The 22,066-nt window shown below is 49.4% G+C and overlaps 1 protein-coding gene and 1 long non-coding RNA gene across 2 annotated transcripts; one reads left to right on the top strand and one right to left on the bottom strand.

Moving 5' to 3' along the window:
- Window positions 1–3,938: 3,938 nt before the first annotated feature.
- Window positions 3,939–7,958, bottom strand: LOC125151985 (uncharacterized). Its single transcript, XR_007146997.1, has 3 exons — window positions 7,852–7,958; window positions 6,380–6,709; window positions 3,939–4,443 (listed from the first exon to the last, which is right to left on the bottom strand). It is a non-coding gene; the product is annotated as an uncharacterized LOC125151985 (long non-coding RNA).
- A 4,174-nt stretch (window positions 7,959–12,132) lies between these two features.
- LOC125151898 (CMRF35-like molecule 5) lies at window positions 12,133–19,265 on the top strand. The gene is made up of 4 exons (XM_047833399.1): window positions 12,133–12,417; window positions 13,811–14,140; window positions 15,613–15,739; window positions 18,166–19,265. Exons 1-4 carry the CDS (start codon window positions 12,378–12,380, stop codon window positions 18,317–18,319), a joined length of 651 nt encoding a protein of 216 aa, XP_047689355.1. The 5' UTR covers window positions 12,133–12,377; the 3' UTR covers window positions 18,320–19,265.
- The last annotated feature ends 2,801 nt before the right edge of the window (window positions 19,266–22,066 follow it).

A 22,066-nucleotide genomic window follows, 5' to 3' on the forward strand; every position in this document is an offset into this window, starting at 1 on the left:
CAGGAAGAACAGATTCTGGTTTGGAATTGAAGGTGTCACCTGCCATGGACTGCGTGTCTGTGTCCTCCCCCAAATTCATATGTCGAAGCCCTAATCAGGGGTAATGCCAAGGACCCACCCATTGAGAAGTCTTTCCAAGTGTCTAGAATAACAGTGGAGGAGATTTTGGGGGTCCTTACCTGCATTCCACAGATCAGAGAGTGCTGAGATGAAAAGCTGAGCCTAGCATGGTGTCTGACCCCGCCTCCACACCCATGTCCGCCCCCACCCCCACCACTCTGCCCCAGCCTCACCCCATGTGGGATTTGATGTCCTACACCCAGCCACCACCCATGGAGATGCTCTTCTCACCCCTTTTGGGTTCTGCCACCCCAGCCTGGGCTGACCCTCAGTGGGGAGGGCTTCCTCAGCCGGCTTGGACCCTGACACCCATGCCGAGATGCCTCTCACTTGGATGCCCTCCGCACTTGCCTGGACTCCCAGCCCCCACAATACCATCTGATTTTGAACAACACATTAAAACTATCTCTGGACCCTGTGCCCTAAAAGACGAAGACTTCTGCATCTCACCCATGGCCCACCGTCCTCTTCCCAGTGCTGATTTTCTCAGGATGGTGTTCTTTGCATCTATGACACTTATACACTCTCTTCTGTAATCGTTCCCACCATTGCTTAGGGGTTTTATGCTGAGGGTAAAACACTCATTGCTGACCACAGCTTCTCTTTTTTCACTATTTAACTTCACCCTTTGTTGGCAGACTTTGATCATGATGTATATTTTCTATTTTGAAAGGGCTCATGGGTGCTGTATTTCATAAGGTCTTGCATTCACGAGACAGTTGTCAGAGCATTCCGGAATATTCTGTCATTTGCTCAGAACATATAGATTCTCCTTCACTGTGTGTTGGGATGCAGTGTTGTTATGAAGCAAGAGTATTTCTGTCACACACCATGTGATCCTTCTGGTACGACCTTCTGATGTGATCATCGTTTCTGATACCAGCCCAGATGATTCTGTTTATTTTATTTTATTATTTTTTATTTTTTTAATGTTTATTTTTGAAGGAGAGAGAGACAGAGTGTGAGTGGGGGAGGGGCAGAGAGAGAGGGAGACACAGAATCGGAAGCAGGCTCCGGGCTCTGAGCTGTCAGCCCAGAGCCGGACGTGGGGCTCGAACCCACGAACTGTGAGATCATGACCTGAGCCGAAGTCGGATGCTCAACCGACTGAGCCACCCAGGCGCCCCAGATGATTCTGTTTATCCACAAGGTTCAGTAACTTCACACCATTCTGATTGTGGATCATCTGTATCAGTTCCTTTCCTGGGTCCCCGGGTGGGCTTTCAATGACAGCCTGAAAGATCTCTTTGTTTCCACATAGTTTTTAATTCAATTCAATTATGTTTACTTTTGGCTTCTCTTTTCTCCTCCAAGGGAATAGCTGGGGCGCATTTGTGGCATCACCTCTCTGTCTCCTGTACCAATGTCTGCCTCTCCACACGTTATACTGTGTTCACGTAAATGTCACTTCAGGAAATATCCACAAGGCACCACGTCTGTGCGTTTTCAGGTACGATTGTCTTTGGGTTTTGTGGTTCTTTCCCTGATTCTTTCTTTCCAGCAACATTGGCTCCTTCTCTTCCGCTCCTTCTCTTTCCCGGGGTCAGCCTGCTGACTCTCCATCGCCCTATCTTGTACTTCACTCTCTTTACTTTTCTAGAATCCTCCTGTTGTCTATCACTTCCTTGAGACTGAGTAGAACTATTTATGTGCCGATTTTTCTATGTTTCTTTGGACATATCCTTTCATGAAGTCTGTTCTTTAGTTTGCTTTGTCTTTATATTCTTTTTTTCACTTATAAGCTTTTTTTTAATTAAAACATTTTTTAATGTTTATTTTTGAGAGAGAGAGAGGTACAGAGTGCAAACGGGGAGGGGCAGAGAGAGAGGGAGACACAGAATCTGAAGCAGGCTCCAGGCTCCAAGCTGTCAGCAGAGAGCCTGATGTGGGACTTGAGCTCACGAACCACGAGATTATGACTTGAGTCGGAGTCGGCCACTTAACCGACTGAGCCACTCAGGCACCCCTCACTTATAAGCTTTTGAAGGTGCTTTTCCCCTTTTGAATAAAAGTTGGTATTTGCCAAAGTCTAGTGTGGGGAGGGAGGTGGCTGGGAGAGTCTTCAAGCTGGAGCAGGTGATGGCCTGGAACCTTCCCCTTGTGCTGAGGGCAGGTGTCCTGTTGGTTCTCAGCTCACCCAGCATCACCTACCCAGTGGCTGTCTGCTTGGCTGCCTAGAACCACTCCTTCTCCCCTGTCTCATTCACCCCCACCCCCCACATCATTCTCCACTGCCTGGGGGCCCAGGCCATGTGCAATCAATATGCCAAGTCTGCCAATCAGAGCGTAAAGATAAAAAATTGACAACACCCAATGTTGGGGGTGGGGGATGGCCGTTTATTGTCACATTCAGACAAGGGTAGAAATGTTCCCAGCCTCTTTGGTAATATCCACCAAAATTGGGAAAATGTACAAACCACTAACACAGCTATTTTTTATAGGAATGGCCCTGTAGGTATATTCATAAATGTGCATCAAGCCACATATGCAAGGAGATTTGCTACACAATTGCATGTAGTTGCAAAGTACCCAAAACAACTGAAATGCCTGTCATGAGTGAAACAAGTTTTTTACTTAATTTATTTAATTTTTATTTTTTGAGAGACAGAGAGAGACAGACAGACAGAGCATGACTGGGGAGGGGCAGAGAGAGAGACGGAGACACAGAAGCCAAAGCAGGCTCTGAGCCATCAGCACAGAGCCCAACGTGGGGCTCGAACTCATAAACCCTGATATCATGACCTAAGCCACAGTCGGATGCTTAATCGACTGAGCCACCCAGGTGCCCCTGAAGCAATTAAATAAATCATGGTATGTAGCTGTCATGGAATACTATGAAGCCATTGCAAACAAAAATCTGTAGATACTGATACGGAATGATTTTCAAAATACATTCAGTGAAAATAAGCAAGATGTAGAACAATGTGTGTGATTTTTCTTTGAAGGAGGGAAAGAATATATGCACAAATACATGCTTTAGATGCATAGGGTTTCTCCAAAGGACATGGACACACACACACACGCTCACACACACACACACACACACACACACGTTACAGTCCTTGCCTTCGGTAGGGAAGTAGGGTAGAAGTCAGAACACACTGTTTTATTCTACATTTTGGATACTTTTAAAATTTCCCTTATATGGATCCTGAGAAACTTAACAAAAGGCCATGGGGAAGGGGAAAGGGAAAAGAAAAGAGAAGGAGGGAAGCAAACCGTAAGAGACTTAAAAACTGAGGATGCACTGAGGGTTGATGGGGAGTGGGAGAGAGGGGAAAGTGGGTGATGGGCATTGAGGAGGGCACCTGTTGGGATGAGCACTGGGTGTTGTATGGAAACCAATTTGACAATAAATTTCATATTAAAAAATAAAATAAAATAAAATAAAATTTCTTTTTCTAAAAATCCACAAATAATTATAAAAGTTGGCCTATCTGCTCACTTTTCCACTAGCTCCCTCTTGCTGAGGAGATGCCAGTGGTGCATGAGGGAAGAGTACTTCCCTGGGTCAATGGTCACTTGGACCCACGGTCATCTCCAACCCTCCTAATCCCACACCAGCCTGTGTCTACATTGACTTGCCTGAGTTCCTCCGTGTGTATTTAGAAGCCAGAGCTGGTTCATTGAATTAAGAAGATGCAGATCACGACCTGCTGCATGAGGAGGCACAACCACCCACGTGGGTGGGCAGGTAGGTAGCTCCCTCCATAGCCACACTCCCACTTTAGGGACATGAACCACCCAGGGACAGGGACATTTTAATGAAAGGCGCAGTTTCAATACACCCACACTATGGAAGCAGAGTCACAACATTTATTGTTTACAGATCCAGGGGAGAGCCTGAGGAAGGGCAGTCCCCCATCCTGGACCACGAACAAGCAGGAGACTGAGAGCAGGAGACTGAGAGCCCCTGTGACTTACAAGGGGGTTGGGGAAGAGGTCACTGATTTTTCACAGAATGAAATCCAAGTGGTTAATTTAAAAGGTGCCCCAGAAAAAGCAAAGAAGGAACTTATGGAAGAATTCTAAGCTTGGGTCCTTCTCTGAATTTCCAAATTTCGGGTGTGAACAGGGATGCCATTCTGTAAAACGCCTGGGAGCAACTCAGAAACACAACAGGTCATTTTTCTCAAAAATTGTTTTACTCCCCCCATATGGTCATGGAGAATGTGTGCATTTTCTGATTGATGGACACAAGGTTCTTCTTCAGCTCTGATCCAGCGGTTTGAACAAAGATGGTGCAGCTACTCCGATCAGCATCTGGACACCAGGACCTCATGTAGGTCTCCCACATTGGGCCATAGTGACATTGCAGGGTCACTTGCAGAGGAAAGGAGAAGGAAGGAAATAATGAAGAAAAGAAAAAAATTAACGAAGCAGAAAGGAAATATAAAATAGAGAAGATCTGGGGCACGTGGGTGTCTCAGTTGGTTAAGACCCCGACTTCAGTTCAGGTCATGATCTCACAGTTTGTGAGTTCAAGCCACATGTTGGGCTCTGTGCTGACAGCTCAGAGCCTGGAGCCTGCTTGCAATTCTGTGTTTCCCTCTCTCACTGCCCCTCCCCTGCTCGTGCTCTGTCTCTCTATCTCTCTCAAAAATAAATCAACATTAAAAAAATAGAGAAGACCAAAAAAGCCAACATTGTTTTGTAAAAAAACCCAAAACCTTTGCAAGATGTTGGTGATAAAAGGAGAGGTCTGAATAATTGATGCCAGGCCTAAAAAGGTATATCACACAATACCCTGCACATTTTAAAAAGAAAGATAAAAATGGGATGTGATAATAAAAAGATACCTAAACAAGTTTATGCCAATAAACTTGTTTCTAGCAAAATAAATTTCTAGCAAAAGTAATGTGATATACTAAAATAGGCACAAATAGAAATAGAAAACCTGAATCGTCTTACTATTCAAATGAACCAAATCCTTACTTTTTTTAAGTTTTTACTTATTGATTGATTTTTGAGATAGAGGGAGAACACAAACAGGGGAGGGCCAGAGAGAGAGAGAGAGAGAGAGAGAGAGAGAGAGGGAGACCCAGGATCTGAAGCAGGCTCCAGGCTCTGAGCTGTCAGCACAGAACCCAATGCAGGGCTCGAACTAACCAACCATGAGAACATGACCTGAGCCGAAGTAGATGCTTAACTGACTGAGCCACGCAGGCGTCCTGAGACTAGCATGCTCTTAATAGCAAAACGTGACAAGGGCAGTACAAAAAAAAAAAAAAAAAAAAAAAAAAAAGAAATATAGGCAAAAATCCCTCATGAACATAAATACCAAAGTCTGCAACAAAAAAATCAAAAAGCTGAACCTAGGGATATATATGCAAGATAGTACATCATTGTCAAGTTAGCCATGACCCCAGAATACAAAATTGTTTGAACATGAGGAAATCAGTAAGTATAATATGCCACATTGACAAACTAAAGGAGAAAAGGCATATGATCATCTCATAGTCACAGGCAAAAGTATTTGATAGATTTAAGCAGCACTTTGACCGTGGAGGCCATTCTGGACCTCAGGAATCCTCACAGCACCCCGACTGTGCTGGGCTCCTTCCCTCTGATACTCGACATGGAACAGGGGGTGGGAACAGCCGCTATGAAGTCCTGGCCCCAAACTCCAGAAAGAGCAGGACACAAGGTACCAGAGGTCCAGGAAGGCATTGGAAGGAATTGGGGTCTCTGGTCCCATGGAAGGAGGTCCCTTTAGCCTATGGGCTGAAACTGGGACCATCACCTTGATCTCTGTGGGCAATAGACTCAGACAATGAGCTGTGCAGAGAAACACGTGCCCAGACAAGCTCGATTCTGTCCTGGAGGAGAAGCCGGGAGCCATGAGAGCATCTAAGAGATGGAGAATCTTGGCTTTCTAGCACCCCACTCTCCCTGCACGCCCGACAGACCCCACTCAGGCTGGGATGTGCTGACAGTGGAGGCGACCGGGAAAAGAGGAGTTGCCTTCCCTGAACAAGCCTGTCCTGGCTGAGTCTGTCCTTCTCTGCTCCCTCTGGGGAGACCAGGTGGAGACATGCGGAGTTTTGGGAGCTCACTCTTTCTTCCAATCCCTTCCAGACTCCTGGTGTTCCCCATCCATGCTCACACATGCACACACATGCTCACACAGGCACATGCACACGTGTGGTCTCAGGTGAGTTTTGAGACTCCTCTCCATCCAATCATCAGCAGAGAAACAGTTTTGACTCTTCTCGGGGTGAGTCCCAGGGGCCCAGAGCACAGGAGGGGTAGTGCCTACCTGGTTCGACAATCGCTGAAAATTTGTACCCTATATCAATGCCGGTCCGCTCAATCCCACACCAGCAGGTGTCTTCATCGTCCCACTGGAGGTTCTCCAAGGTCATGGTGAATGTGTGTCGGTTGTGATTGTCCTGGATCGACACTCTGCCCCTCTTCACCAGTTGTTCTGACCCGGTGGTTTTAACAAGGATTTTGCAGGAATCCCAGTCATTCCCACGACACAACCATTTTTTGTGAGATTCCCATCCTGGGCAATACACAAAGGATGTGGTCAGTGTGCCCCCATATGTGCCTCTCTCTGCTTCCTCCTGGCAGGTGCAGAAGTGGCCTAGAAAACAGAAAACCAACATGCACCTTGTCCTTTGTTGGCCCAGAGCTGACCTGGGCACTGCTGGAGCTTCTGGTCCTGCCCTGAAGACCAGCCAGGAGCCTCTGCTCTCTGTCTAATTGCCACATCCTGCTTGTCCCTTCATCCCCTGCAGGATTTGTTTTGCTGTCAACCCCCCTTGTGAATCCCCCCTGAGGCTCCTAACTGCCCAATACAGGGGCCTCCGCTCACTTGCTATCTTACTGACCACGGACCCCTCCTCGCCCTCAAGCAGCACCTCTTCCTGGCAGCTCAGAGCACACACTGCAGCCACAGGTGTATTTCTGAATCCCAGAGCTGGTGAGACAGTGTGGCCCCCTCCCCATCCATGCCCCCGACACTCTAACCCCCACACACCTATAAACCCTCAGCTCCCGAATCGACACATGGCATGGAACTAAACACACACACTCACACACATGACAAACGCTCACTCCGTCCCACAGGTGATTGATTTTTTTACCTACACACCTCGCTATTTTGTTTCTTCATACCTTTGTACAAGCTCTTCCCTCTGCTTACAATGTGCCTTCTTCTCTGCTTGAAGAAATCAACCCTTATCTTCTCCTTCAAGCCTTGGCTCAAATGGAGTCTCTTCTATGGTTTCTCCAGTTCTGCAGCCAACTCAGTCCCTCCCGGTGCCACCAGAGCACTTTGTCCCTGTCTTGGTAGTTGAGCTAAAAACCTTGGATGCGTCCTGGTCTTTGGATCATCCAGAGCAGAGATCCAGGCAGGCTGATGTGTGGGGACGAGCAACTCTCCAGAGAGCCTTTCACCCTGGTTTTGCTGCCTGCCTTCCTCCCTGTTGTCTGAGCTCTTCAGAAGAGTGCTTCCTGGCTTGAGCGACAAATGAAGACCAGATGTGCTTTTAAATGATGCAGATGCCTGAACCCCACCTTGACTGAGTGGCTCTCTGCTGGAGGTTAGTTCCTCAGAATTTCATGCATTTATGTGTATGTGCATATATATATGTGCATGTGTGCATCTATCTATCATTTGTCTATGGATGAGTGAAAGTCTCTGCCGTTTCCCCAGGACAGACCCTGTCTGTGTCCTGCCCTGGCCCTGCAGGGGTTTGGTCCTGAAGCCCCCATGCCACTCACCATGGAGGACGAGAAGGAGCAGAGCTGGCACATGTCCTGCCTGCCTGGCTTGTCTCCCTGGTGCTCAGCAAATGTCAGCTGCCCTCCGGGGACTTGAACTGAACTCAGAGGCAAAGTGCCTCTATTTTAAATTTTTTCCTTTTTTAGTTTCTCTCATCTACTTCCCTTAAAATTTTCCTTCCATTACTTCCTAATTTTATTAATTAGAAGAAAATCAGTGCCTTCTTTGGGAGCATATGGCTGACGTCATCATGTGTCTTCCGTGATTTGCGGAAGCAAAGCATCCCACTGTCCAGGGTACTATTGCAATTGTGCGTGAGGACCTGGGGAGCCAGATGCCAGCAAACCAGGTGACCCAGTGCAGCAGGGAAGGGACACCAGAACCTCAGAGTCGGGTCCAAGGAGGAGATGGGCACACGTTGGGTTTGCACGTGGGGAAGAATCAGTGCTCAGGGCTCACACCCAGCCTCGCTGGTCATACAGCCCCATCCTGAACCTCCTTCCGGGCAGCCCACCTCAGTGCACCCCAGACCACCCTCTCCCTCCCTTGGTCCTGGTCCAGCCCAGATCCTGACCTGTTGCCCCTCCCTCTCAGAGTCCCCTGGAGGTCCTGAGTCCCTCTGAGGCAAAGGTGCCATGGGAAGATTATAAGGAAGGAGAAGTCGCCCATTCCCATCAGCCTCATTGTGCCCTGGATGCTTCCTTAGTCACCCTTGGCAGATTTCCCCTGACTGTGGGCTGTTGGTCACTTTCCAGCCCCAAACTTCTTACTAATGATTCCTACATGACTTTCACACAAGTGTCTCCTCTTCCTTCAGGTGTCCCCTCCTCTGACTGTCCCCTGCTCCCTTTCCCTCTCCTCTCTGAATCAGTTCTTTTGTCTCCTGTTTTTCTTTTATGTTTTCCAACTTTGTGAGTTTGGTTCTACCTTTTGGGAGGTCTTTTTTTTTTTTAATGTAATTTTGTGCTTTTATTCTCTCTTGTAATCTTTGATGAAATACTCAGTTTAAGCATTATACTTTTATTTCAAAAGCTCCTTTTTTTTTGTTCTCTGCTTGGTGATGTTTTCAAAAACTCTCCTCACTCTGTGGTCATGCTTTGGTTTGGTCTGGTCTGCTCTGGTTTTTCTCTTTCATATTACACACCTGCCTCAATGTCTGATCATTGTTTGTTATCTGACTGTAATTGATAATGAGCCAAAACATAGCTGGTTGGGGTTCTGAGTATGTGGGGACAAAACTCCATGTGAAATAGGTGTGTCGTATGGTGCCAATTTCTTTCAACCGTCTATCCCTTCTGGATATACAGGCTATGTCTTCACATGAGCGGGTAGAGGCATCTTCTAAATTCCACAGTAAAGAGTTTTGAAGGTGACTTCCAGCATCCTCTCTAACTGCCTTGGTTTCCCCAAATATTTCATGAAGTTAAAGAGCCTTCTGGAGGATGGGACTGTTTGTGTGTGGATCGCAGTGCTGGTTGCGGTGTCTGGATTTGTGTCTGGATCGCAATGCTGGTTGCATGGGTGTGTTTTCTTTGTGCAAATGTGTTGATCTTTGCACTTCTGATGTGTGCACTTTCCGTGTGTATTTTATACTCCAATAAAAAAGTTTTATGTTTTATCATGGAAATCTTTCCAAGCCATCACACCTCTGCTTACTTATTCTTGAACTAGTTGTCTTAATGTTCCATTGTGTGGCTGTAGCACAGTGAACTACTCCTGTATTATCGGCCTTTGACCCTGTTTCCAGCATTTTACTTTTGAAAATCTATGCAGTAACCTTCCAGCTCAGGTAAAATGAAGTCAACAACACTCCATAGACCTCGTGCCCTGACTACAGCTAAGAACCCAGGCAGAATATGTGCAGCGACTGAGTATTCTGCAAAATGAGCCCTAGTTTAAGAGATTGAGGAAGGAAACCAGACCAAGTATAAGACCAATCCAGCTGTGAGTTTTTCTGATTATTTTCTGATTATATTTCCTTTTATATCCTCCTACCCGAGCGGGAACCCTGCAGCCCACATCCTGAAAGTGCACTCTCAGCAGGACCTTAAGAGCTCCAGAGGAACAAAAAAACGAAGCACTAATGGAAGGGGGCGGGAGGAATCCCATGTTTTCTTGGTGTTCGTGTTTTCTTTCCCTCCTACCAAGTCCCCAGCAAGCAAACCTCAGGCAGAAGTTGCAATTCCACCTGCAGCCGCTGGGGGGCCGAAAGCTGGAACTCTGAAGGGGGAAGGTCTTTGCTGCCCAGAAGAGCTTGGGCCCCAAGAGGGGGGAGAGAGAGAGGAATACCAGTGCATCTTCTCTCTCTTTGTTCTGCTGCTTGGCCCTAGATGTAAACCCAATCACAAGAAGTACACAGCAGACTGGGGAGAGTAAAGCTTCAGCTCTCCAAGCTTCCTAGCCAAAGGACGAGGAAAGGAGGAGGTGGCGGTTCTGAAAGCTGGGAGGGAATGGGGGAGGATGGAGAAGAGAAACCAGCTGAAGAAAGGGACGCTTGATCTCCCGGGATCGCGCCCCAGTGGGCTGCTGATCAGACCCTGGGGAGAATACTGGAGTTTGAGACTTGGTGAAGGCCATCGCCAGTCACAGACTGGCCACTAGATGGCGCACATGGGGCATCTGGGAGCGCCTGCAAGGCTCCAGAAAGCTGAACCAGCGCACGCAGGAACCACAGTCCACAGAAGCCACGTTAGCATTTGAAGTCCTAATCTCACCATCTGGACTGCCTGCCATTAAAGAAACGGAAGTCAGAGTGAAAGACCTGTCCCGCCAGGTGATAGCATTGCTTTGCATGTTTGTGGTGGTGGTTCTGTGAAATGATCCGTGTGTTAAACACATAGAACCGAACAGCACCACAAAGTTGCACTGTATGTAAGATTCGAGAAGTAGCAAAAATAACAAGAAAAACGTTTGAATCTTTTCACTCTAAGCGTATGTGGTTTATTTTATCCCAATTACACCTCAGTCGACCTTGAGAAAGGAAGGGAGGGAGGGAAATTTTGAGGAGAGGCCAATGTTCCCACTCACCACCCCTGCATAAATTCAGGGCTCACTGGGGTCCCAATCCCAGAAGAAGGCTCAGCCTCACACATGGACACAAACAGAAGTATAGGAACTTAAGGCAGGCCCCCAGGTAGGCCACCTTGATGTGAAGATTATTCGGAGGTAAAGGCAGTCAAGACCCTGTGGGCTCCAGAGAAACTTTTGCCCCTCACTAACGACATAAAGAATCTCAATTGGAGGATCTTTGCAGAATAAGGGTTATTACGAAGGACAAGTGTTATCTGAGTAACGCAGCTGCATGGCAGGGCCAACATCTGTGCACCAAACACTTACTTTCTGGTTTCATCTTCCTGTGAATTGTGTTTCTTCCCTTAGAAATCTCAGACTCCTACCCCCTTCTCCTTCATTCACCATGACATTTTTACCTCTTTTTGCCTGACTGCCATGTCTGTGTGGACTCCCTGCACGTATGCTATTAGATGCGATTTTCTCTTGTTAATCTGTCTCATGTCAATTTGATTCTTAGTCCAACCAGAAGGACCTTGAAGGGGACAGGAATTCTTTTTTTTTTTAATTTTCATTTTTTATGTTTATTTTTGAGAGAGAGAGAGACAGACAGAGGTGAGTGGGAGAGAGGCAGAGAGAGACGGAGACACAGAATCCGAAGCAGGTTCCGGGCTCTGAGCTGTCAGCAGAGAGCCTGACACAGGGCTCGAACCCACAAACTGTGAGATCATGACGTGAGCCAAAGTCGGGCGCCCAACCGACTGAGTCACCCAGGGGCCCCAGGGACAGGAATTCTCGTTCTGCATCCCCCCCACCCCCACCCTGGGCTGGCCAGCCACACCCTCTCCTACTCCTCTGGCAAAGCCCTGGGCTGCTCCAGAGCCCCCCAACCCCCACCAAGCCCCCGACCCCTGCAAGGCAATCTGACGGTGGCAGGTGGCAGGGAGAAGACCCCATCCTCTTTGTCTATGGAAGACTAGTGTGGTGGGGGCAGGTGGAGAGGAAGCCCCAGGCCCACGGACCACATGTTGGGACAGATTGACTTTAGGAGTGCAGATGAAAAGAAATGGCATTTGGAGCACATCTGAGCCACTAACAGGGTGGACAGCTGTACAAAGGGGACAATAACCAATAGAGGTGGGGAGCGGGGCTGGGAGATGGGGTACAGGAAGTAGGTGTGCACAGACTGGAGGTGGTGCTAGGGAGGGGAGGGGCAGAGCTCTCCCTAGAGAGAAGGTCTTCAGGGTCATCCTCCAGGGGGTGCCGAGTTGAGCAGCCAGAGCAAGGAGAGGGGACACCACATCACTTCACCCATAAGCTCCCAACGGACAGCACTACTTTGCAATTGATGAATGAAATTAGGAAGTAACTGAAGAAAAATTATTAAGAAAAGTAGATGAGAGAAACGAAAACGAATATTTTAGAGAAATAGAAGGCAGTTTGACTCTGAGCTCTGTTCCAGTCCCCAGAGGGCAGCTGGCATTTGCTGAGCACCAGGGAGACAACCAAGCAGGACATGTGGCTGCTCCCGGTTCTGTTCCTTCTTGTCATCCAGGGTGAGTGAGGCGGGGCTCTAGGATCGAGCACCTGCAGGGTGGAGGAGGGCAACACAGACAGGGTCTGCATGGGAGGAAGTGACAGAGCCTTTCATTCATCCAGACACTTATTCATTTAAAAAATTTTTTTAATGTTTTGTTACCTGACAGGTACTAAGTTAGGTGTTGGGGAAAGAAATAAAAATAAATAGCACAAATGGTGTCCGTTTTCTAGGGCACAGTTTGTCAACTTGTGGTAGATAGATCCTAAGACAGATGATGGATGGGTGGAGGGATGGATGGATGGACAGATGGATAGATGATAGATAGTTGCATACACGCACACATATATGCACACACACATAAATGCATGAATTCCTGAGGAACTCTGAAGAAGCCAGATGCTCGGGCTCCAGCAGAAAGCCACTCAGTTAAGGTGGAGATCAGGCATCTGGATCATTTAAGCCTGTACATTTGGTCTTGAACTATAGCTTGAGCCAGGATCCTTTTTTCCAAAGACCTCAGACAACAGAGAGGAAGGCAAGCAGCAAAACCAGGGTGACAGGCTCTCTGGAGAGTTGCTCATCCCCACACACCAGCCTGCCTGGGTCTCTGCTCTGGATGATCTAAAGACAGATCATCATCTAGTGTCCTTAGCATGATACCTGAGACAGGGACTAAGTGGTCTGGTGGCGCCAGCAGCGACCAAGTTGGCTACAGAAAGGGAGAAACTGTTTGAGCTGAGCCTTGAAGGATGAATATAAGAGTTTGATTCCTTCAAGCAAAGAAGAAAGCACATTCCTGGTAGAGGGAAGAGCTTGTACAAAGGTATGAAGACACAGAAGAACAAGGTGTATACGTAAAAAAAAAAAAAGAAAACAACAACAACAACAAAACAAGCAATCACCTGTGAGAGAGAGAGAGAGAGAGAGAGAGAGAGAGAGAGAGAGAGTGTGTGTGTGTGTGTATTTAGTTCCATGCCAGTTCTGTGTGATTCAGAGGCTAAGGGTTTGTTGGGGGGCGCAGGTAGAGTATCAGGGACATAGATGGGGAGGGGGTCACGCTGTCTCACCAGCTCTGGGATTCAGAAATACACCTGTGGCTGCAGTGTGCGATCTGTGCTGCTGGGAGAGGTGCTGCTTGAGGTCGGGCAGGGGACAGTGGTCAGTAGGATGGTGAGTATGCAGACAGCCCTGTATTGGTTAGGAGAGTTAGGAGCCTCAAGGGGGATTCACAAGAGGGGTGACAGAAAAGAAATCCTGCAGGGGATGAAGGGACAGGAGGGATGTGCCAATTAGACAGAGGGCAGAGGCTCCTGGTTGGTCTTCAGGGCAGGGCCAGAAGCCCAAGCGGCACCCGGGTCAGCCCTGGGCTCAAGGAAGGATAAGATGCATGTTGGGTTTCTGTTTTCTAGGCCACTTCTGCACCTGTGAGGGAAAAAAGGTGAGAGGCACCTTGGGGGGCACACTGACTGTGCGCTGTGCATACGGTCGGGGATGGGAATCCTACAAGAAGTGGTTGTGTCGCGGGAATGACTGGAATTCCTGCAAAATCCTTGTGAAAACCACTGGGTCAGAGCAACTAGTGAAGAAGGGCCAAGTGTCCATCCAGGACAATCACAGCCGACGCACATTCACCATGACCTTGGAGGATCTCCAGCAGGACGACGCAGACACTTACTGGTGTGGGATCGAGCAATTTGGCACTGACGTGGGGATCGAATTTTCCGTGATTGTCAATCCAGGTAAGAACCACCCATCCTGTGCTCTGGGGTCCTGAGACTCACCCCCAGAGGAGTCAGGACTGTTTCTCTGCCTTCCCCGATGGAGGGAGAGGAGTCTTGAAACTTGCCTGAGACTACACGTGTGCACGTGTTTGTGTGGGTAGGGGACACCAAGATTCTGGGAAAGACTGGAAGAAAGTGTGAGCCCCCACAGCTCCGCATGTCTCCATCTGGTCTCCCCAGAGGGAGCAGAGAAGGGCAGACTCAGCCAGGACAGGCTTGTCCAGGGAAGGCAGCTCCTCTTTTCCCGGTCACGTTCACGTCACCACATCCCAGCCTGCATGGGGTTAGGGTTAAGGTTAGGGTTAGGATCAGGCATACAGGGAGGGGTGGGGTGCTAGAAAGCCATGATCCTGATGGTCTCAGCTACAGAACAAGTGACCTTCTCCATGCCCCCTCCCTGCTCCCCTCTCTCCTCTGGCAACATCAGCACAAGGGAGCAGGTGAGGAACCATGAGCCCATATTTAGGAGAATGAAAAGCAGGTTCCACTATGGTGCAGACACCTTCTCTTCTGCCTCTATCCTTGGAGAGACCCTGGGCTCCCCTGCAGCTGCCCCAGAAGCACTAGGCCCTTCCTGGAGACAAGCCTGGAAGGAGAGTCAGGCTGTAGCCCCCGCCCCACAGCTCTGCCTCTGGACCCCTAAGTCTTGTCTCCAACACACAGACACATAGACACTAGGGAGGTTTACATTTGCTACTGATTGCTCCATTTCTAAAGCAGAGAAAAGTCTCTTCAAACTTAGAATATGCAAATATGGTGTGCAAATATGTGCAGTGGGGACGGATGCTGGTCTTAGAATGTTCTGGAAATTAACTAAAAAGAAATTAACACCACAAAGGTGGTGGATGTGTGCATGAGTGGAGGAGGAGTTGGTGCCAGAGAATTGGAGTCTGGACCCTTGACCCAGACGACCTTCCCTGGGCAGGCCTGGAGAAGTCAGAAAGCAAGCCCTGGGGAGGCAGGAAGGACCGCAGGGGGAAGCAGGGGCTGCGGGCACTCAGCAGTCCCAGGAGACAGGGGACCATGGGCCTGCCAGCTCTTGGGTCATATCGCTTCAGGGCAGCTGGCACAGAGCCTGCTTCAGGCCAGGCTGAGACTCAGAAAGGAGCCTGCCTGGCTGATTTAAGGCTCCAGGGATTGGGAACATGGTTCTGACATGCTCAGCTGTGCCCAGCAGGACACTGAGATGAAACTGAATGGGAATTGCCCACATAACCAGCAACCCCAATATCTCACATGGCGGTAAACTGGTGATTCTCTGCAAATCAGTAATCGTTTGTTTGGAATAATGCCAAAAAGATGCAAGAGAAAACCAACATGGCTGAGCAGTGGCACTAAGACAGAAAGGTTCTGCACCCCTGGGGGTGGGGTGTGGAGACCATGGGAGCCACCTGTGACACTCACAACCATGCTCTGCTCTGTGTGTTTAGCCCCTGATCCAACAGACTCTCCCAAGCCTGTAGCGAGAACAATGCTGCCCAGTTGGACTTCCTCTCGTCCATTTCCCCAGGGCATCAACAGCAGCCAGCCCATGGATTTGAATAGCCCGCTAACCAGGTGAGCAGAGCTGGACCCACAGACCTTTCCCACTGTTGCCTTGGGACAGCTCTCCTCGGGACACTCTCACAGGGACCCCCATTGGCCCCTCTGATGTTTCCTCTGCTGGGGAGAAACAGCAAGGTCTGCGCTGGGCCCCCTCTTTGTTCCTCTGAGTCCTTAAAGAGCTCCCCCTCCCCACAAGAAACCTAGGCAAAGTTGTTCAGCTGGGCTGCAGGAGAGAAGCTTCTGGTCTTCTGACCTGCCTCCCAACCCCCAAGCCGCCAAAACAGGCGCAGGTGCTTTCAGCCTCAAGTTGCCAGAAGGGAAGGGCTCTGGATTAGCTCCCTGTGGCTGCTGGAGCAAATCACCACCACCCTGGTGGCTGAAGGCAAAACGATGTTATGATCTTAAAGTTCTGGAGACAAGGTCTGGGATGAGTCTCACTGGGCTAAACTCAACATGCTGGCAGGGCTGGCTCCTCCTGGAGGCTCTAAGGGAGAAGGGCTTCCTTGTCTTTTCCAGCTTCTGGAGGCCGCTGCACCCTGGCTCATGGTCCCTCCATCTGCACAGCCAGCAGGGGTGGTCAAGTGTTTCTCACCCTCATTACTCTGACACTGGCTCTCCTGTGTGCTTTCATTTATAAAGACATTGGAGATTCTATAGGATCCACCCAGATATCCCAGGATCACCTCCCCATCTCAAGGTCAGCTGCTGGCAAACTTAAATCCGTCTGTATCATTAATTCCCCCATGTCATGTAACATAACACATTCACAGGTCTGGGGATTAGGACATCTTTGGGGGGGGGCATTATTCTGCCCACAGACAGTCAAGCAGGTACCTGTTCCATGGATCCAGCCCTCCCCTCCCCAACTGCTAGGGAAATGCTGGGAAGGAGTAGGAATTGGCATTTCTGCTTTCTCACGTTCCCAACATGGTCGATCGACATGCTGGGCCATCAATCTGAAACCCACCCCCTCCACAAGCATCCAAAGAACAATCAATTAACTCTTTCTTCAAAGGGCAAACACCCTGCCCCAGTTTCACCCCATCCGAGTTCAGGGTGAAGGTGCGTTTCCTCCCAGAAGCCCCCTTCACCGCCTCCCTTCTGGTACAGTCTCTCTTCCTTCCCTTCTCAAGGGTCCTATTCCTTGGAGCTGCCCTGCTGGATGGTGTGTTCGGTTATGTGTGCAGCCAGGCACTTGGTTCATGCTTCACAATCGGCCTCTGTCCTGCTCGTGACTATTTAAAGACCAGTTTTTCTGTGGAGTCAGGAGGGGAGGATGTGGAACTTTTAGGGGACTGAGGGGCCCAGGAGGAAGCCTGCAGGTGGAGAGATGGGGCGGCAGCTCCACAGGAAGTGGGGCTTGGGAAAAGAATGCAGTGGGTTCAAGGATAATCTAGGAAGTACAAAGCATCGTGTCTTCTCTCTCAAGAGAACCCCCTGTGAAATGAACATGACAAATCTTGCTCAAGGCAGGTAGAAGGAGAGAAAAAGGCCAGACTACAGGGAGGTCCTGGCACTGCTTGTAGGGGAGGGGATGAGGCAGAGGTTGAGGGGGTCAGATTCTGGATACTGATGGGGACTCCTAGGGAGACATATATGAGCAAGGGCCCAATGGCCCACTAGACCACGTGTCCACTGTCCAGGGTGTATGCGATAGTGCACCTGCTATGTGCTACCAGATGGGGTTCAGAGCCAGGAGAGACCCCTCCCAGGGGAAGCTAGAACGTAAATTGCCAGATTACCAGGAAGAGGTATCTTCCTCTGCTTCAAAGAGGTGATATGAGGTCTGAGCTGGAAGTACAGGCAGAATTTATACAAGGTGGGACAGACGTAGATTCAAATAGGCAAAGGCAAATCTTTGGTCCTGGCTGGCCTGCTGCTGAGGTGGAGGGGATTTGGGGGAGGCAGCCAACAAGCAGGATGAGATCAGGGTGCAGAGGTGCTGGAGCCCAGGCTAAGGCTGCTGGGAGGCCCCTGAATGCTTCGCCTTGGGCAGCATGGCCGTGCCCTCAGAGGGGCTTTTGGGCAGGGACCGGGGCTGGTCTGTCCTCCAGGTCTGGGGGCAGGAGTGAGGGTGGACAGGAAGGACCTGGAGCGGCCCCTGAAGAGGGACTCCACTCCTGTCAGCATGATCCCTGCTCAGGGCCCTGCTACACAACCTTCACTTTGTGCTTTTGACCTTTGTGAAGTTGCCCCTGCTTGGGTCCTGCTGTGACTGTGATGTGGGGAGTCCGGGGGACTCCAGGGGAAGATACGTCAGTCTGAGCAGGAGAAACACAGCCCTCTCCCCCACCATGGACACCCCCGCACCCTCTGAGCTCTGGTCAGGGAAAGGGCAATGATTACATTTCCGAGACAGATGGGGGTCCCTGTTAGGTGAGGACTCCCCACGTCCTGCCGTCAGGAATAAACTCTGGCTCCCTCTCTGCTCTGCACAGGCCGGGGACCATTGCCTCCACTGTGGAAGCAGAGAAAAGAAAGGGTGTACTCTCATTCCACCATCGGTCCTCAGCCGCACCTGTAATCTCTCCTGTGTGGATCCTCCTGGTACCTCCTTTCCTTGCCACCCTCGAGTTGCTCTGCCAAGGATAAATGACCCTTTCATCATTCAGGACTCTGGCCAACGATGGGTTTCCAATTCCAGTAAGCATAAAACCTGGGTTAAACCAAAAAGTTCCAGAGTGTGTCCACAGGGACAAAGACCCCCTGATGGGCCAGCTGCACAGAGTTCCGCCAATTCCACCTTCTGCTGCATCAGTGCCTCCAAGAAAGAATTCCTTGAATGCAAAAGATGGAAAACAGGGTTGGACCATCGCCCGACCCACATCTGACCTGTTTGCCCTTTACATTTCCTATGAAATCTGTGGCTTTCTTTGCTCTTTTGAGATTATTTGGGGGGACACCATTTCAATGTTTTATATGTGAGAGGACGACCCTTCCATTCTAGAGGGAGGGAAATGACTCTAAATCCAACGCTAGAATCCGAATGTGTCCGGGAAACGGGAAGTTGTGTGTGTAAATTTGTCCATAGTGGTTGAAGTTACTCTTTCCCCCTTTGTAAATAGTAAGTGTTTTGCAGCAGGGCTTTGTAACCATGTAAATATCCGCCTGTCCCTGCATCTACATCAGTGGCCTCTAAGCACAGGGGACTCATGCAGTCATCACCAGAACAGTTCATTTCTGTCCCTCCAGTTGTCTCTTGGCCTCACTGGTCCTTAGGTGCAGAGGTTCCAGGGACCATTTGGACTCTTCCATCGAGATGGAACAGATCTGTCCCCTCCTCACCCATGACACTGTCCATCCCCCAGACAGCTCAGACCCACCATCACCCACTCCTGGATTTGGCCTGACCTTTGGCCTTTATGTCCCGCCCCCATGAACACTCTCACCCCCACGCCCAGCTGAGCAACACAGCCCAGGATGCCCAACCCGTCCTTTTTAACTTCCTCTACTCAGTCATCAAAAACTAGTAACACAAGGGGCGCCTGGGTCGCTCAGTCGGTTAAGCGGCCGACTTCAGCTCAGGTCACGATCTCGCGGTCCGTGAGTTCGAGCCCCGCGTCGGGCTCTGGGCTGACAGCTCAGAGCCTGGAGCCTGCTTCCGATTCTGTGTCTCCCTCTCTCTCTGCCCCTCCCCTGCTCATGCTCTGTCTCTCTCTGTCTCAAAAATAAATAAATGTTTAAAAAAAATTAAAAAAAAAAAACTAGTAACACAAGCCTTTTTCTTTTTTAATTTTCAAAGTTACACATGTTTCCTCTCAATAATGATTTGGGTTTTGGGTTTGTTTGTTTTTTTTTTTTTCTCTTCCACTTACATTCTTCCTGGGCTCTGTCTGCTCTTTTTTTGTGTCCTTATTTTATTTATTTTATTTTTGTTTTATTTTATTTTTAATCCCACAAATGCAAGGTCGGTTTTTTATTAACTTTTTATTTTTTTAATATGAAATTTATTGTCAAATTGGTTTCCATACAATACCTAGTGCTCAGATATTTTATTTTGAACGATTTTGGGGACCTCTATCTCTTTTCTGAGCTCCTTCTTTAGAGAGGTCATGTTGTCCATAATTTCTCCGAGACTGAGCTGAACTGGCCAGCTGGACTCTTCCTCTGTGTCCTGGGGCCCTGGTGCTCACAAAGCAAGTTCTCCAGCTGCATTTTGCTGGCACTGTGTTCCTCTCCTTGAGTCCATCAGTTAGGAAAGGTGCTGGTTCATTTTCGAGTAGAAGCTTCCTTTGAATGTGGTCGGGACACTGCAGAGAGGGTGTGGGTGGGCAGGGGGGCGTTCTGCAGAGGCGGGTGGCTTCTTGTGGGGAACACCTCCCACCAGTGCTGACAGCTCCAGCCCACATGGTTCTGGTTCACGCCTCTGAAAAGGGCAAGACCTCCAGGCCCAGCAGCCCGTGCACGTTACCGCATGAGGAGTCCGGCCCCAGGTTTCCGCCGCAGGGCTGAGTCTCCCAGGGGCCACCCCCCAGCCCTCTGTGCATCCGGCAGAGGCAGCATGTTCCTTGAACCATCCTGCCTGGGGCTGGGACATCAAGTTCTCTCTGCTTAGATCTTCCGTGGGGCACAAAACAGCCATATTTCTGTCATGTCATAGATTCTGTGGTCAAGAATTAGGATGGAGTGCAGCAGGGATGGCCTGTCTCTGCTCTAAAAAATCTGGGCCTCAGCTGGGAAGACATAATGGCGGTGGTGGGGGAGGGATCTAAATGGCTGGGTGCTGCTGTCATCTGGAAGCTTCTTTTCTGTGTGTCTGGAACATGCGCCAAGACTGAGTTCAATCTCGATAGTTGACCTGAGATCCTACAGGAGGCCTCTCCGTGTGGAGCTGGGTTCTGAGAAGGAGAGTCTCCAGAGCAAGTGTTTCAAGAGACGGAGGACAGAGTTACAGGGTTCCTTTGGGCCTGGCCTCAGAAGTCACACAGGGTCACCATACTCTATCCATGCATTGTGACAAGACAAGTATTGGTTCTTGGAAGGGAAAAAATGCTACTCTTTAATATACAAAACATAGACGATCAATTGACAGATGGATCGATTGATCGATATACAGAACATAGGCATATATAGGCATATATCTTTGGTATTAAAATTTCATACCCATGGTGGGGATTCTAGTAAAAGAATGTCTAAACAGGCTCCTTAGGAAGATACTTATAGGGAAAAGTTGGGAATCTGCTCTAGGCTACTGACCTCACAGCCCCAGCCCACCCAGACTCAAGGGGAGGAGACACACCCCCAACTCTCAATAACAGGAGTGTCAAGAAATTTACAGTCCCCGTTTAGAGCTGCCACCTGGAAGAATCTTTTTTTTTTTAAATTTTTTTTAACGTTTATTTATTTTTGAGACAGAGAGAGACAGAGCATGAACGGGGGAGGGGCAGAGAGAGAGGGAGACACAGAATCGGAAACAGGGGCGCCTGGGTGGCGCAGTCGGTTAAGCGTCCGACTTCAGCCAGGTCATGATCTCGCGGTCCGTGAGTTCGAGCCCCGCGTCAGGCTCTGGGCTGATGGCTCAGAGCCTGGAGCCTGTTTCCGATTCTGTGTCTCCCTCTCTCTCTGCCCCTCCCCCGTTCATGCTCTGTCTCTCTCTGTCCCAAAAATAAATAAAAACGTTGAAAAAAAAAATTTTAAAAAAATTAAAAAAAATAAAAAAAAAAAAGAATCGGAAACAGGCTCCAGGCTCTGAGCCATCAGCCCAGAGCCCGACGCGGGGCTCGAACTCACGGACCGCGAGATCGTGACCTGAGCTGAAGTCGGACGCTTAACCGACTGCGCCACCCAGGCGCCCCAAGAATCTTTTTTTTTAATGTTTATTTATTATTTTTGAGAGACAGAGAGACACCATGAGCAGGGGAGGGGAGGAGCAGAGAGAGAGAGGGAGACACACAATCTGAAGCAGGCTCCAGGCTCTAAGCTGTCAGCACAGAGCCTGACACGGGGCTCGAACTCACAAACCATGAGATCATGACCTGAGCCGAAGTCGGATGCTTAACCGAGTCCCCCAGGAGTCCCAATTGCTTTTGGAAGACTCTTAACATAGTGCCTTCACATCACATTAAAGAATGAGGAGCCCAGAAGGGCCCCGAGCCCCCAGTCATAATGCCAGGGAGCAGACTTGGACCTGCCCCAAGGAGGTCCACACCACGATCCTGAGAGTCCATCTGTGCACTGGAAAGGTCAGGTCCCAAGCCTGGGTCAGGTCCCAAGCACTGGGGCACCATGTGGCCCCAGTGTAAGTACTAGGCAGACACAACAATGCTCTGCACTTCTCTGCTTTACTCACTGGTCACAGACCGCATCCGAGACTTGCATGAACTTACAAATAGGTTTTGC

This window comes from Prionailurus viverrinus, chromosome E1, assembly GCF_022837055.1.
Source record: "Prionailurus viverrinus isolate Anna chromosome E1, UM_Priviv_1.0, whole genome shotgun sequence".
In the NCBI taxonomy this organism is placed as follows: Eukaryota; Metazoa; Chordata; class Mammalia; order Carnivora; family Felidae; genus Prionailurus; species Prionailurus viverrinus.

What these genes read in the sequence shown, in the direction of transcription:
- LOC125151898 (XM_047833399.1), top strand. Translation starts at nt 12,378, where the DNA reads ATGTGGCTGCTCCCGGTTCTGTTCCTTCTTGTCATCCAGG. An exon ending in GTTCCTTCTTGTCATCCAGG is followed by an intron (nt 12,418 to 13,810) that starts GTGAGTGAGGCG and finishes TCTGTTTTCTAG; the next exon opens with GCCACTTCTGCACCTGTGAG. An exon ending in TTCCGTGATTGTCAATCCAG is followed by an intron (nt 14,141 to 15,612) that starts GTAAGAACCACC and finishes CTGTGTGTTTAG; the next exon opens with CCCCTGATCCAACAGACTCT.